At 36.2% G+C, this 16,668-nt stretch overlaps 1 protein-coding gene across 4 annotated transcripts in view; it reads right to left on the bottom strand.

Moving 5' to 3' along the window:
- Positions 1 to 16,668, bottom strand: part of LOC106884435 (E3 ubiquitin-protein ligase HERC2) — a 265,512-nt gene that overhangs the window by 134,573 nt on the left and 114,271 nt on the right. For 3 of the 4 annotated variants that reach the window (XM_052973690.1, XM_052973692.1, XM_052973691.1), the window contains exons 27-36: positions 15,653 to 15,948; positions 14,076 to 14,150; positions 10,069 to 10,245; positions 8,216 to 8,352; positions 6,591 to 6,780; positions 5,912 to 6,059; positions 4,424 to 4,599; positions 2,697 to 2,886; positions 1,816 to 1,998; positions 722 to 912 (exon numbers count right to left, since the gene is read on the bottom strand). In XM_052973690.1, coding sequence (XP_052829650.1) covers positions 722 to 912; positions 1,816 to 1,998; positions 2,697 to 2,886; positions 4,424 to 4,599; positions 5,912 to 6,059; positions 6,591 to 6,780; positions 8,216 to 8,352; positions 10,069 to 10,245; positions 14,076 to 14,150; positions 15,653 to 15,948 — 1,763 coding nt within the window. The remainder of the gene's footprint in view (positions 1 to 721; positions 913 to 1,815; positions 1,999 to 2,696; positions 2,887 to 4,423; positions 4,600 to 5,911; positions 6,060 to 6,590; positions 6,781 to 8,215; positions 8,353 to 10,068; positions 10,246 to 14,075; positions 14,151 to 15,652; positions 15,949 to 16,668) is intronic. The other variant, XM_052973693.1, reaches the window with a different exon arrangement.

The following is a 16,668-nucleotide window of genomic DNA, read 5'->3' as shown; positions in this document are numbered from 1 at the left end:
AGATCGTTGCCAGTGCCCCTGGACTGGCTCTTGTGCGGGTGGCACATAAAAGACACCATTTCGAGCGTGGCCGTTGCCAGTATCACCTGACTGTCCTTCGTGCAGGTGACACGTAAAAGCACCTACTACACTCTCTGAGTGGTTGGCGTTAGGAAGGGCATCCAGCTGTAGAAACTCTGCCAAATCAGATTGGAGCCTGGTGTTGCCATCCGGTTTCACCAGTCCTCAGTCAAATCGTCCAACCCATGCTAGCATGGAAAGCGGACGTTAAACGATGATGATGATGATGATGATAACTTAATCTACTTTGAGTTCTATAGTTAAAATAAAGTTACATCATGTTTTTCTGAAGTTTCTAAATACTTTTAGTAAACTTTTATTTCATTGCTGATTTTTAGCATCTGGAGTGCAGGCCATGTTGTAACCTGGTAATACTGCTATGCTGCACATATCATTAAATAAATTCAACCTTTCTATAATCAACAGTTGCTGTCTTAGGTAAATGACTAATGTAAGGTACCGCTCATGCTGACAGAATTGTCTCCCATCTCTTTGAACACTACATTAGAAGATTATAAACAATAACACTACATAGTGTTTGTGTGTGTGAGGGGAGAAAGAGAGTAAGCTAAGTGAATGCAGAAGCCATTTAGTCAATGAATGTCCAAACGGCAGGCAATTAACAGTAAGAACGTTTTTAAATTTAGAACATTTTAATTACCTGTCGTACGACATTTTTTGGCACATCAGAACTTTGGTCTGAAGAAAGCAATTTGAACAATAAGACAATCCATCTTGGAGTACTGAGAGCTTGACAGATTGTTGGGCTTGATGCAATACTTCTGATGAATCCAAGAGTACACCAACTAAAATGTTGTTCTTCACAAACACGCTTTAATGTTGCATTATTACCTGGAAGAAGGAACAGAGAACAGATTAGAACAGCTTTCCACAACAGACTTATTTGCACATAAAATTGATAACCGATACTAATGTCACACAAATTCATATTCAGTAAATGGCCACATTAAATTTATATGTTGTTACTATCTGCACACGGTATTCTTCCTCACATCTTTGAACAGAGCGTTAGGCTCAATTCAGACAGCAATGTGAAGCTGCTGGAGACTGCGGCCAATCCCTGGCTGGAGAAGGTTGCTGCTGAAAGGTCATGTATAACAGCAGGATTCTGTTCTTTGCCGTACCTCTGGAAAAAGTTAAAAGTAACTGTAGGAGAATTTCTACGACTTCACCAACCTCAATTTCTGGCCTCCCAATTCCCCCGATTGTAATCCCATGTATTACTATGTATGGGGCAGGATTGAGAAAGACACCAACTGCTCTGGATGCAACACCAAGGTCAAGCTGGCAGCCAAGATCAAGGAGGTGTTTGAAGATTTTCCTAGTGACACTGAGGGACACATATGCCAAGTTTGAAGCTATCTTGAGGCCATGGTGGAAGCTGAGGGGGGGGGGGGTACTTTCAGTAACGTGTTATTTTCCCAGCCATAACCTAGTTGATATTGAAAAAAAATGTTTTTTAATATTTTTATTTTTGGATGAGATATTATGTTTTCTTTTCCTTTTATGCAAACTGAAATTTAACCCAAATACCCTGAAAATGTTGGATGACTATACAATACACAGTGAACAGATATATCTATTGCCTTCATACAGCTAAAGAAGGTAAATGTTTCATTAACTTGTCCCCACTAACAACCACTCCAAACTGCAACAACTATAACAATAAAACTCTAACAACAATAACAACCTAGAATATCACAGTAAAGTTACATTATTGTATTGATACAATACCAGGTGTATTATGCACTGTCTGATGAACAATTGTGCAGATCAATCCACAAAGATTGCTTATCGATTCTTTCTGCATGTTTTCGGCATTTATGCTGGCACAAAGACAGAGCACTCGCAGTAAAGAGATTGTTCCTTGCCGAATGAAAGCTGTTGGATGTCTACTTTTCTGCTGAGAAGGTTCACCTGAAGAATCAGCAAGAAATGGGAAAATTGGATTATTAAATATGTATTGGTACATGACACTAAAACAATTTACATGAATAGAAGTTAGATATCAGGTTTATTTAGCAACAGAGTGGGAGTGCCCTAAGTAATGTTCTATGCCCCGGAGATAGTTGATTCAGATAATGAGGCAATATATCAATGTAAATCAGAATATGATTGGTGAAAATCATCATTATCAACATCATCATTTAATACTCATGTTAAGATTGTAGGGTTTGATTTGAAGAAAGCTTAGCTATTTTACCAGTAGCTCTAGCAACTGCACAGGTGCTCTTTTATTGGCTTCTTTGAGGTAGTAAATTGTGAATGGAGGGTAAATAGTGATGGAGGTTAGTAGTTGAATGAATAAATGAAGGAAGTCATGGAAAGAATTCGTAAAACAGGATCTAACAACATTAGGTTTTTGAAATAAGCTTGTACTCTAGCAACATGTATTGAAGAGCCAAATGCATGTTAGCATGGAGAAACATATTAAAATTATATTAATGATGATTATAATAGTGGTGATGGTAATGATGGAGATAGTGAAAGTGATGATGAAAATGTAATTGATGGAAAAATGATGTTGATTAAAAGTAATTTAGAAATGACAAAAACAAAACAACGTCTCCATCACTACCACCACAATCATCACCATAAAAATCTGATAGACTCACCTGTATCAACCTCCTCTTCGTCATCTTCGTCGTTGTCAGGCATCTGAGGTGGCTGCGCTAATTTGAGGTCATACATGCCTTCTTTGCCCATCCTATAGCTATTTGTGCTGCCTGTATCCCATTGGACACGTATCCAGCCATCTTCTCCCAATTCACAGATTACTCGACCTACACTAGGATGGGGTCCATCCTACAAGTGAAGAAAGAAGAAAAAAAATCATATTGAGAAATCAGGTGCTTTTTTTTTCTGGAAATATTACTGAAATAGAGACAGAAATGAAATGCCTTAATTTAGTTGAAATATTGTGTCACGTACAGAGCACTCATGTAGAAAATCACCAGTGCCACATAGAAATGCATCTGTGCCAGTGGTATGTAGAAAAGTACTCAAACTGGTGCCACATACAAAGCACCCATGCCAGTTCTACATATAAAAATATACTGGTTCCACATTAAAAAAAAAAAACACTGTAAAGTGGTTGGCATTAGGAAGGGGATCCAGTTGTAGAAACTCTGCCAAAACAGACAATTGGGCAGCTTTCTGGCTGGCCAGTTCCTGTCAAATCATCCAACCCATGCCAGCATGGAAAACAGATGTTAAACAATGATGATGATGGTGGTGATGGTGAAGAAAATGAAGTGAAGCTAGTCACCACAACAATACAAAATTTAAAAAAATTTAGTATTCTCTTTCAATAAGATCTAATTTTTAGAATTATTAGGGCTTGGCTGCTAATATAACTTGTAAAAACCAAAATACGAAACAGCTTTCTTCTTAATCAGTAATCTGTATGGCTTTTATCATTCTCCTATACTTATAAACAATCAAGATAGATTACAAGAGTTAGATACCATTAATGACTCCCTGTCCTTTAACTTACAACAAAAAACAGTCAAATGTCCCTTCAATCACAGGCTACAGCCTTAAACAAGGGGAAAACATACTGGATAATGTAGTCTTAGATATTGGTAGAAAGACAGGATGGTTGAGGCTGAAAAGCCTTTGATTCAGGTTTGACCTTGGGTTAAAATAAAACAAACCCTTAGAAAACTGTATTGCATACATTAACAGTTTTATGTCAGAATGTGTTGTGTGCTCCTCAGTTATATGGAGGTGTGTGTATGTGTGTCTGTATACGTGTCCATGGCCAACTACCAAAAGAGGTGTGTGTGTGTGTTGTTAACAACTAATGGATATACATATTGTGTGCTTGCATGTGTGTGTGTGTGCGTGCATACACGACCAACTACCAATGTGTCAAATGTCCACCAAATCCACTCACAGGATTTTCAGTTGGCCAAGGCTACAGTAGAAGACCATTTGCCCAAAGTGCAGCACAGTGGGACTGAACCCAAGTTTCTTAACCACACCTGTGCCTACTGATGAAATGGTGAAAAATCAATGCGCACAAACAGCCAAAACACTAGATTTGTTACACCTTGTCATAATGATGATGATGGGAATGAGGGGGAGGATGCAAAGAAAGAGGAGGAGGAGGCAAAGAAGGAAGAGGAGGAGGCAAAGAAGGAAGAGGAGGAGGTAAAGAAGGAAGAAGAGGAGGAAAAGAAAGAAGAGGAGGAAAAGAAAGAAGAGGAGGAGGTAAAGAAAGTGGAGGAGGCAAAGAAAGTGGAGGAAGAGGCAAAGCAAGTGGAGGAGGAGGCAAAGGAAGACGAAGAGGAGGCAAAGAAAGAGGATGATGACGATGAAGAAAAACCTGAATATTTACCTGCTCCCCCCACTTCCAATCTGCTCCTCGCACGACCCTTGTTCCAGTTTTCATCATTGCAGCAAGTTCTGGACCAGAAATAGGGACAGGTGGTGTTTGTTTCTTAGCTTTATGTTCTTCCAAAACAGCGCACATCACACTGCTATTATCAGGAATTGGTCCATTGGGGTCACGACCTGTTCAAAGTTAACAAAATTCTTAATTTTTTTCAGATTGCTTCAGTGTTGCTTACTATTTCTGTATACTATAATATAAATACCACAATGTTGTTTTATATCTGCTGTATTATATTCTACAATATTGTTTTATGGTATATACCTACAGCCATCATCTTCTTTATCAACATTTAATGTCCATTTTCCATGCTGACATGGGTTGGAAAAATGGCCATTAAATGTTGTTATTGATGATGATAATAATGATTGTAGGTATATACCATGCAACAATATAGTAAAATATATCCTATATAATCTAATATGTGTGCAGCAGACTACTATAGTGTTGTTTAGTATCTGTCGTATATATAGTACTTATAGTGTTACATAGTGTGTGTGTATATATATATATATATATATATATATATATATATATTGTATATCATCATCATCGTTTAACGTCTGCTTTCCATGCTAGCATGGGTTGGACGATTTGACTGAGGACTGGTGAAACCAGATGGCTACACCAGGCTCCAATCTGATATACTGTGTTGTTTACTATATTGATATGATATTGTTGCTAAGTATCTGCCATAGTATACAGTCCTATAGTGATGTAGAGTAAGTGTCTATACCAGGCAACAGCAACCATTTTCAAGAACAGGGTCACATAACATATGATTTATCATCAGGCAGGCTGAACAACTAAAAATATTCAAGGTAATTTTTCAATGTGATGTCATTCAGAAAGCCCCATGGATATATAGCTACAATAGTGTTGTTTTGTATATGTCATAGTATGATACAGCAATGCAGTTTAGTATGTCACAGTATGGATATTATAGTATGGACATATTGTATATGTCCACATTTCACAGACTATAGTTTATAATGTTTTATATTTATAGTGCTGTTTAGTATGTACGCATTTGATCATCATAATGAATTTATGACACAATTTAATTACCAATTGTTGTGTCTTATCCTTAGTCTCTTACATAATACCCCTTGACAAAGTATATGAATAGTACAACTGATATTTCTTCTATAACCTGTTAATTCATACAATCATATAAGCATATAGACATATGTATGCAAATACATGCAAATATATACATATGCACTCAGACACACATACACTTACATATGCAGATATGCACAGATACACACACAAATATACATATGGACACAGACACACACATACACACACACACACACACACACACACACGCAAACAGAAAATATATACATGCAAAACACTTGTAAAAGAGACAGAAAATACAAAGACAATGTAATGTACAATTAAAGAAAAAAATGAATAAAGAATTTTTACCAGTTAATCTGAGGATAGACTGGCTGAGTCCCAACAAGCCAGAGTTGAGAAGCATACTAAGGCTGTTAGGCTGGTGTTGCGACATTAGTATACCTATACATGCTAACAAGAAACGGGACTGAGGAAGACAGCCAATACTCAAGCACTCCTGAAATATAAATAGAGAAGCAGTTTTATGCATTCTTTTAAAATATATATTTATATGTCATTATAATGATACACTTACACATATACACAATGATAGTCTAAATGTTGAATTTGACAATGACCCAACAGATTCTAGATTAGTGTCAACAAGTGCTGTGCATACATCAGGTTTATTCTCCTATTCTCAAGATAATATCAAAGACAACTGAACTTGTATGAAGATTGCCAAAATGGTTGAAGAGATCATATGTGTGTGTGTGTGTGTGTGTGTGTGTGTGTGCACACATGCATGTGTATATTCAGGTAATTAAGCATCATAAAAGGGTTTTTTTTAGTTTGTGCAAATGAAAAAAACGCATTATTTATGGGATGACCCAATACACACACACACACTTTTACATATTTTGGTGTATTTCATATGACAAAAAAAAAAAATGATCTCGGACCCAATCACATGATAAGCAGTCACAATTAAGCTAATTTCTGTTTTCTTTATAAACTGATTAATTAGATGTGAAATAATGTGACTTACTTTGGAATTATCTTGAATACTTCGAGAAGAATTAAGATTTCTTGCTTTTAAAGTAGCTTCCACTTGCAGAAGAATGTTGCGGAGTTCTTTTACAGCCCATTTGTATAGGTCAGAGAATGTCATTTCAAGAAGAATTTTATCACAAGGAGGTATTAGATTAATATTAGCCAGGCAGTGTGGAACGGGTTCGCTGAAAATTTAAAAGAAATAAATTTGATATTAGCAACATTAGAACAAGTAAAAAATGCAAAAACATTTGTATTCTTAAATGTTCTCCATTATCTAAGTAGTGACCATGCTGGGGCAAAAAATTATTATTTTAAAATGATGTTATTCATATTAATTCAATTATCAATTAAATTATTCTGGATCCTTTTGATACCAACCTGCCTAACAACACTGTAGTGGCGCGAAATTATGGCCGTCATTAAGGAAGTACAATCTACGCATGCACAAGAGACTTGCCTTCCCAGAAGCCCCTTCAGTGCACATGCATAATAAAACCAGTACTTAAAGTGCTTCGCGTGCTTTCTAAGCCTCTTTAGCGCGATACTTTCGACATGACAACTACTTGCTCCTTTGGCATGCCTCAGCGAAGCTCTTAATATCCAGATGCCGATTACAAGTTAACCAGCGGCTGCTAGGCTGAATGACACAGGATTTGTAAAGCCAAGCATCACCAAGATAAAACTTATTTTTATTATGTTACTAATTGTTCTACTGTTTCTTAATATATAATTTTGTTGAAAGGTGATAGAGAGAGACTAATGTCTCTATTGCAACTATCAACCTTTTACAACACAATTGATTTTTATGATACAGACTTCAGTTTTAAAGTAATTTAAATTAAATCCTTCCATCAAAATTTCATGTTAATTTATATTCCAAACACCTGCTTAATAAATTGAAGGCAATGTATTTCAAAAGATATATAAACAAAAGGATTAAAGAGACCTAAATTAAACCTTTAGCATTCAGCTTACTCGGTTGAGTATAATGCTTCTTTATTCACATTGCTTTTAATTAAACATTTGTTATTTTGCAGCTTCAAGATTTCAATGATGTGATTATTTATTTTTAGAAAGACATTGCAGGCTAGGTGTGAGAGGTCAGATCTGACCAGTTTGAACACAAAACAGGTAGAATATTTGGGCCAGATATGACTGGTTTAAATGCTAAAGGGTTAAAATTTCCAAACACTAGCTAACAAATATTAAATTCTTCATTATTTTCAAAATTAATTGAAATAAATGCAGAGTATTCCAACAGAAATATCCTAGCCATATGACCTAGCTTCCAGATCTTTCATTCATGTCTGTCATCATTCTTTTGATGCCAACTTGTTTGTGACCAACCCTGGTTCTACAATGCAAACATCCTGTTTTAAAGTGCAGCTAAATAATGACAAATATATTTTACTAATTCTTCATTATTTCCAAAATTAACCGAAATAAAAGCAGTGTATTGCTACAAAAATATGGTAACAAAAAAAAAATAAAAACAAAAATACATTATACACTATTCTTGAAATTAACATGGTAATGTAAAGTAAACTTTTTTTTACTAAAACTGCATTTTTTAATTTTCAAAATAAAGAATTTAATGAAAATTATAAGGATACATACCAGACTTTGTTTCTGAGAGAAAGAAGGCCAAGCCAACCACATAATATAGAATACTTTATTGAAGGTATCAGATGCTCTTTATGAGTCAAGATAAGCATGTTTTGGATACCTTTTAATCTCAGTTTAGCTCTTTCAACCTAGAACAGAAAAAAAATTAATGTACATTTTTTTTTATAACTATAATCAGTGAACAATTAATATAATAATAAGCAAAATTAAACAAAAAAATGTGTAAAAAAAACATTTGTCCCCCATCCCCAGAGTATATATTTTTCCTTTTGGTACATGTTAAATTGATCTGCTTAAACCAAACTGCTCTGAAAGAATCAACCTTGAAGTGATGATGATGATGAATTAAAAAGATTTATAAAAAAATTAAGAAAGGATTTCAATTAGCCAAGCTAAATCTATCAATTGTATAAATGGCTTTACAGATGGCCAACCAATGGAAAAGCTCTCCACTCATCCTCAGATCTCTCACATGTAACAACATTCCACGTGGTAATGAATCATCAGTAAGGATAGCTAAAGAAAACATAACCCTTTGCCTGTCCACAACATCTTCATAAGTTTGTTCTAAATTTCCATGCTTGTTTTCAGGTTTTTAGCTTCACATTGTTTCATATGTTTGTGAAGATGCATGGCTTAGTGGTTAGAGTATTTGGCTCATAATTGTAAGGTGATGAGTTCAATTCTTGGCACCATGTTGTGCCCTTCAGACTTTATTTCACATTGCTTCACTTCACTCAGTTGGCAAAAATGAGTAGTACCTGTATTTCAAAGGGGCCAGCCTTGTCACATTCTGTGTCATGAATTTCCCTGAGAACTATATTAAAGATATATGTGTCTGTGGAGTGCTCAGCCACTTGCATATTAATTTCACAAGCAGACTGTTCCATTAATTGGATTAATTAGAACCCTCATCATAGTAATCAACAGAGAGTCAGTTTCATACTTCCTGAATAATATAAAGCTTTCCTTTCATAAGTTCCAAGTTACTCTGGTGATTGAAAACAATTGGGAATGTTTATCGTATATGATGCATGAATGTCAGGCAAAAATATCCTGTGTATCACATATGATACACAGGACAGGCAAAAGATTAAAATTTAGTAAAGTCTGACTGTAACACCTGACCCAAAAGCAATGACACTGAAGATCAAAGATGTTGACACAGTAACCCTAACACTAGTACAACTGTTGAAAGTTCAATACCAAGGAGAGAAAAGAAAAACTGGTTCTTCACAATTTTTGACATATGTTGCCTATCATATGGCTGTAGATTCTCAAAGAGTAATGAGATTAGAAAAAGTTAGATCCTTATCCAGGGGGCAAACATAATGTAGTACAGACCAGATGTGTTTACAGGAGAGTGTAGAATGCCAGAATAAACATAATCAAGTGAAATAGTAATCCTAATAACCAGACATGGTAGGACAAACTGGATACTGTACACACACACACGCACACACACACACATACACGCACACACACACACACAAACACCATATCACATGCACTATATTAACACACCACAGACATGAACACAAACCAAACTGAGAGGTGTCTAAGTGGCATTTATACCAGCTAGCTACAAATAGCAATCAATTCTACCATACAGTCACAAGCAAGGAAGGACACATAATGTAGTTCTAGATACACTATGACTACGACTGGAAATAAAAAAAAGAAGGAAAGTCACAGCTGGAATGATACTGATCAAAGGTCTGCAAGATCAAGACTGACCTTGTACTAAACTACAACAACGACACATGTGTGCACACATCTTTTATAAAAAGAAAACAAAAGACAAATGAAAAAAAAAAACGTAAAATATTTTGTCCGTCACTCACTTGATGATGCAGGGAGCAGCGAAGTTTCTCAATGTCAATTGGATGTTCCCACATAATGAATTCAAATATTTTATTCATAAGTGCATACTCTGGTTTTGAACCAGTAAGCCTCTGTTTCAACCATCGAAATTTATCATTACTTAACACAGCATTGACAACATGACTCCAATTATCAGGCTGAAATAGAGAAGTTATCTTGATAATGGACACCTTAAATATCAAATATGAAAAAAAAATTTTTTTAATATTTTTTAATAAAAAATAATAATCTGAAGCACTAAATAATTATCTACTATATATATATATGTATATAAATATATATATGTGTGTGTGTGTGTGTGTGTGTAATATATATATATATATATATATATATATATATATATATAAGTAGAGAGTAATGTAAAAACATTACGAAGGATTGAGATTATTTATGAATATATCAACGGCCAAACATGTTATCATAAAATATAAAGAGGAAAAACATTTATAATTATGAACATGTCACAATTATAACTAAGAATGTTAAAAAAAACCCTTACATATTAAAAATACCAGCCAAAACTGCTATTTGCCATGTTGCCTGAAGATATATTATTTCTCCTCAAGATAAAAACTGAGTGATATAATGGCCTTATAGCAGTTTTGGTAGCTATTTTTAACATGTAAGGTTTTTTTCTCCCCCTTAGTTATAATTGTGACTTGTTCATAATTATAAACGTTTTTCCGCTAAATATATATATATAAATCGTTTTTTTAACAGTGGAAACCAAAGTAGATAAAGCTATAGCATGCAGAATATTGAGTTTAAAAAATCCCTTAAATGGTAAAAGTGGAAGGCTGCCAGTGGGTCACAAACCCACACTTCTTGTATATATATTTAATATTATATATGATATCTTTTACCTTTTACTTGTTTCAATCATTAGACTGTAGCCATGCAGGAATATTGACTTGAAGAATTTTAGATGAAAGACTTTACCTCAGGACTTTTTATTAAGCCTGGTATCTTTTGCCAAACTGCAAAGTTATGGGGTACAAACACAGACACTAACATATAGACACACATGACAGGCTTCTTTCAGTTTTCATTTACCAAATCTACTCACAAAGCTCTGGGCTAGCTCAAGGTTATAGTAGAAGACACCTGAGGTGCTGTGCAGTGGGATTGAACTTGGAACCATGTAGTTGGGAAGCAAACTTCATGTTCCATTCCCCTTTTGTGCAACCAGTTATTCCTTCCCTTGCAATCATCTCTCTTGTCACCCATCTCACACTCCCAACATTATCACTTAACATTTTATTTTCCACTGAACACTTCATAGCTGCCATCAATAGCCCCCAGTACCTTTGGTTTCACTCACTATGTCCTACCCTAGATACCTTTGACCTCTGTCTGTTACTGTGCCTACATCTCTCCTCTCCTCACACTTCCTATTATCTCCCTATTTCTCAGCTATCTACATTTTAATTATACTGAAGCTCTCCAACTCCCACTCTTTGTGTACTTCCACCTATTGCCTCCTTCTCCCAAACTGAGATTACCCATCAACTTCAACTCCATACATGTTCATCATTCACCTCTATCCTCATCTCTAACCATCAGTCAATCACCTTTCACACTCTCACATCTATCCAGTCTTGATTATCTTTCACACTCTTGCATCTATCCTGCTTTGATTCTCTGACCCTATTCTCTCTTCAACAACCATCTTGTACCATGAGGGTACATCTTCACACCTTATCTCCATCATCCTGTTTCCATTTTCTGAGAAGGTGGCTCAGGTAATTTGACTCATGATCATAAGGCCATATATTCAATTTGGAGTGATGCAGTGTATCCTTGAGCAAGACACTTAATTACTCATTACTTCAATCCACTCAGCTTGCAAAAATGAGTTGTACCTGTAGTTCAAAGAGCCAGCCTTGTCATACTCTGTGACGCATGTTGAACCTCCCTGACAACTACATTAAGGAGTACATGTGTCTGCTACTTACATGTTAGTTTCATGAGCAGGCTGTTTGGTTGATTGAATCAACAGAACACTTGTAACCGATGGAGAGCCATGCTGGGGTAGCCATGTATCTCCCCTACAGTAAAACATCTGGTCCTGTTTCTCTGTCATACTTTAGTCTCTCAACACCTGGCACAAAGCCATCTCCCTCTCTACTACAAACCCACTCAGTGGAATAGTCTCCTCCCCTTAGATGCTTGATGACCTCACTAGTGTCAATGCCATGAAAGATGCATCCAATTCACTCTGTAAAGTGGTTGATGATAGGAGGTCATACATTCATAGATACAAGGCCAAAGTAGATATTGGAGCTCACCGCAGCCCTCTGGTTAGTTGTCAAACTGTCCAACTCATGTCAGCATGGAAGACAGATCCATGATGGCATGGGTTGGATGGTTTGACAGTAACTGGCAAGTCAGAAGACTGCAGCAAGCTTTGCTGTCTGTTTGGGCATTGTTTGTACAGTATGATGCTCTTGCTAATGCCAACCACTTAACAGAGTTTACTAGCTTTGTATATGACACCAACAGTAGTGAGGTTACAAAATAACTTGCAGGACAAGAACCCTAAACTGGGGATGGTAGGGAAGAAGTTTTGAAAGACAAAAAGGTATCTGGCACTAGAAGAGAGACGTGGCTATCTTGGGTGGAGAAAGAGAAAGGAGAGAGAGAGAGAGAGAGAAAAGCTGGTGAAGGTGTGATGGGAAATCAGCAGGGGCTGTACACCCAAGTTAACAGGGAATTGTATATAGTGAAGTGGATCAGGAATTGGAGAGGGTGAATAGGTGAGAGAATTCACAAGATTTTGAAAGGAGAGTGGGAGATAGAGGTAGGGGGATGTAATGAGAGGGCACTGGTAGAGGGAGTGGGTATTAGGAGAATATGTTGTGAAGAAGGGATTCATCAGGGACATACTTTGTACAGATAGGTACATGAGATAGAATGGTGGCAGGGAATACTGCAAAGGCAAGCATGGGTAAATGGAAAGGGGGAGGTACAGGGAAGATGGGTTATGGGAGGAGCATGGACATAATGGGCACACCTTTATGTCCTGGATTTTACTTAGCTGGGTAGGTCTTCTCAAGCACAGTAAATCACCAATTCTCTTGGCTCTTTGTCAGCTCCTCTCTGAGTCTCAACATTTGAACATCATTTCTCACCATTTATTCCCACATCTTCCTGGTCTTCCTCTTCCACGGGTTCCCTCAACATTTAGAGATCAGTACTTCTTTACGCAGCTGTCCTCATCCACATGCATCATATGACCACACCAGCACAATCTTCTCCCTTGTACAGTACAACTGATGCCTCTTATACTCAATTTTTCTCTTAAAACATTTACTCTCTATCATACATGCACACTGACATTGTACATCTAGGGGAGTATGCTGGCTTCATTTCTTCCAAGCCTTTACATGCCCTCTGCAGTTACAGCCCATTTTTAGCTGTCATGTAGCATAACAGTCCATACACAGGAATCATACAATCTGCCTTTTACTCTGAGGGAGCAGCCCTTTGTTACCAACAAAGCTCACCTGGTTCTCATTCTAGCAACTATGTTTTCAGACCAACTGTCTTTGCTGCTAATTTGGTCACTTAGATAATGAAAACTATTTACTACCTCTAAGAATCCCCTTGGACATCTGAAGAAATCTATTTCCTGTACAATCTATGTGTTTATTGTACTTGAACACCTACCACACACAAAGACTGTTCTTTTTTTTTTCTGTTAACTTCCCTGCAATTTTACTGCACCTCTTATGCATCCATAACTTGCACTGGGTACACCATATGGAATTTCTACCCACACTATTTCTCTATATTGAACAGGATTATTTCCCTGAAAGTATGTATATGGGTATGTGGTCGTGTGTGTGTTTGTGTCTCATTATCTTAACATTGCATGACTGTTATGATCAAGTGCCACCATCATAGAAGCAGCATTGTTCATTTTCAATCTTCCATGAAAACAGGTCTAGCCATGAGGAAATATTACCTTGCTTGGAAACAGGTGAGGGTTAGTGACAGGAAAAGCATCTGACTGTAGAAAATCTCCTTCAATGAATTCCATCTGACACATGTAAGCATGGAAAAGAGGATGATAAAATGATAATGATGATGATGTTAATGATGATGATGATGATAATTATGATGACAATGATAATGATGTGTGTGTATGTGTGTGCGCGGGGGCGGGGGGCGGCCGTGTGTGTTCATTCAATTGCTCATCATCCATTTTTCTTTGTTAGTATAGGTTGGATTCTATGGCTGGATGTTCTTCCTGCTGCCACACTTTACCTGTTTTACAAGTAAGGTATTTCTTTATATCAGAGATTCTTGAAATCAGCAACCAGTTGTAATATCAAAAACAAAAGTCAGTGTCACTACTGTTTCACTCAAGTGATGACAAACTGAGGACTATCAACATTCACACACACTCCAGTAGTAAAGTTAGTCATAATCTTTTATAATTCATTCACATTTAGGGTATTTAATAGGAATGTTAAATCTACTTCAGGTACTATATTTTATCATTCCAGATATTTATATCTAGGGGTCAATTATAGGAATATTAAATCTACCCCAATATTTCACTGGTACTCTACTTTATCAACACTAGAAGGATGAAAGGTAAAGTTAGTTTTAATCTTCAATTATAATTCCTTTCACATGAATGGAATTATGATTGAAAACTAAAACTAACTTTTAGAGGAATATTAAATTTACTTCAGTACTTCAGTGGTACTATATTTTATCAAACCCAAGGAGGATGAAAGGTAAACTTAGTCTCCTATAATAATTCTGTTCATCTATGATGTTTTATAAAAATAAATCTGCTCCAGTATTTCACTAGTACTGTATTTTATCAACTCTAGAAGGATGAAAAGTAAAGTTAATCTTTTATTCTATTCACACCTAAGGTGTTTCACAAAATTATTAAGTCTACTTCACTGAAGGCCATTTTGCTACAGAATACAGAATTTGAAGTTGGAAGTACTTAAAAAAATAAGTATAAATGATCCCCGCCACAAATATTTAAAAAAAATCAAAATTTATAATTACATTATAATAGAAAAAAATTAAGTCTTTTCCAGCCAGCAGCAAAACAAATACAATACATTGCAAACATCCCCTACACAAACATGTACACACACACACACACACACACGTGTGTGTGTGAGTGAGAGAGAGAGAGAGAGAGAGAGAGAGAGAGAGAGGGAGAGGGAGGGAGGGGGGCATATAGTCCAGTTGTTAGGATGTTGCACTCAAGATTGGAAGGTCATGCATTTGATTTCTGAACTAGGCTGCACATTGTGTCCTTGAGCAAGACACTTGCATTTTACACTGTTCCAGTCAATTCAGCTGAAAATTAGTACCAACAGCAGAAATTGGAGTAACCTTGTGATGAACTAGTGTCATATCCAGGAGTAGCAACCTCCCAATGCTTCGTTTCTGCTGTAGAAAGTTTATCATGGTCGTCCAAGTTGTTCATGGAATTTACACGCACACACACACACACACACACATTGAAACACACAAAGCAGAAAAAGAAAATGAGACAAAAATACACACCTTTTTTTCCGATGTTTGTTTTAGCTTCCCACCATCAAAGTCATTGTTTTGCCTGTGGACATCATATCTATGCATAACAGTTTGTCGACAAACTCTCTCTATTTCACTTTCTACTGATGTGAACAGTGTTTCAGTGAGTTCCCCAACCTTTGCTTGATCTTTCCCAAACACCTTCACTTCATTTTCATCATCAGGATCTTCATCAGTCCTGTCATGACTGCTATCACTCAGAGCAACTCCAGTAAGCTGTTGCTGTAATTTTTCTATATCTTTATCCTCTTTGAAGTCAGGTACTTCTGTAAGTTTAGGCAAAAAAATTCATAAAAAGTGTCAGAGATATAAAACTACTGCTAAATAAGCTGTAGCTTTGTAAAACAATAATAATGAAAACAATAATTTCTGAATTTGGCACAAGGCCAAAACATTTGAGTGGGAGAAAGATTAGTTGATAACAATAATCCTATAAAGGAGGAAGACAAAGATGACACTGGCAGGATTTGAACTCAGAATGTGCAGGGCTAGAAAAATCATTGCAAAGTATTTTCTCTGATGCTCTAATGATTTCACCAAAGCAACCTACCCACTTAATATAATTGACTACCCAACTCTTTCTTAATTAGAAATGATTATTGACTTTAGTACTTGACTGATACAACAGTTCTATATTTAAGAGATGAGGAATTATTTACATTATTTACATTTGACGGATATTCGTCCTCATCTTGTTTGTTGTTAACACAACGTTTTGGCTGATATACCCTCCAGCCTTTGTCAGGTGTCTTGGGGAAATTTCGAACCTGGGTTCTCATTCCTATCGATGTTACTATTATTATTATTATTATTATTATTATATTATTATTATTATTATTATTACTATTATTAACCAGGTCGCTGCCGTGAATCGAACTCGGAACCTTGGGGTTAGTAGCCCGCGCTCTTAACCACTACGCCATATGCCCGTGGGCAATTATGGGGTGAATTTTAAGGCTTATAAATCTATTATTTTTCTATCCTTC

The sequence above is a fragment of the Octopus bimaculoides genome, chromosome 16 (genome assembly GCF_001194135.2).
Source record: "Octopus bimaculoides isolate UCB-OBI-ISO-001 chromosome 16, ASM119413v2, whole genome shotgun sequence".
Lineage (NCBI taxonomy): Eukaryota > Metazoa > Mollusca > Cephalopoda > Octopoda > Octopodidae > Octopus > Octopus bimaculoides.
This window is presented reverse-complemented; position numbering and strand designations above follow the sequence as displayed.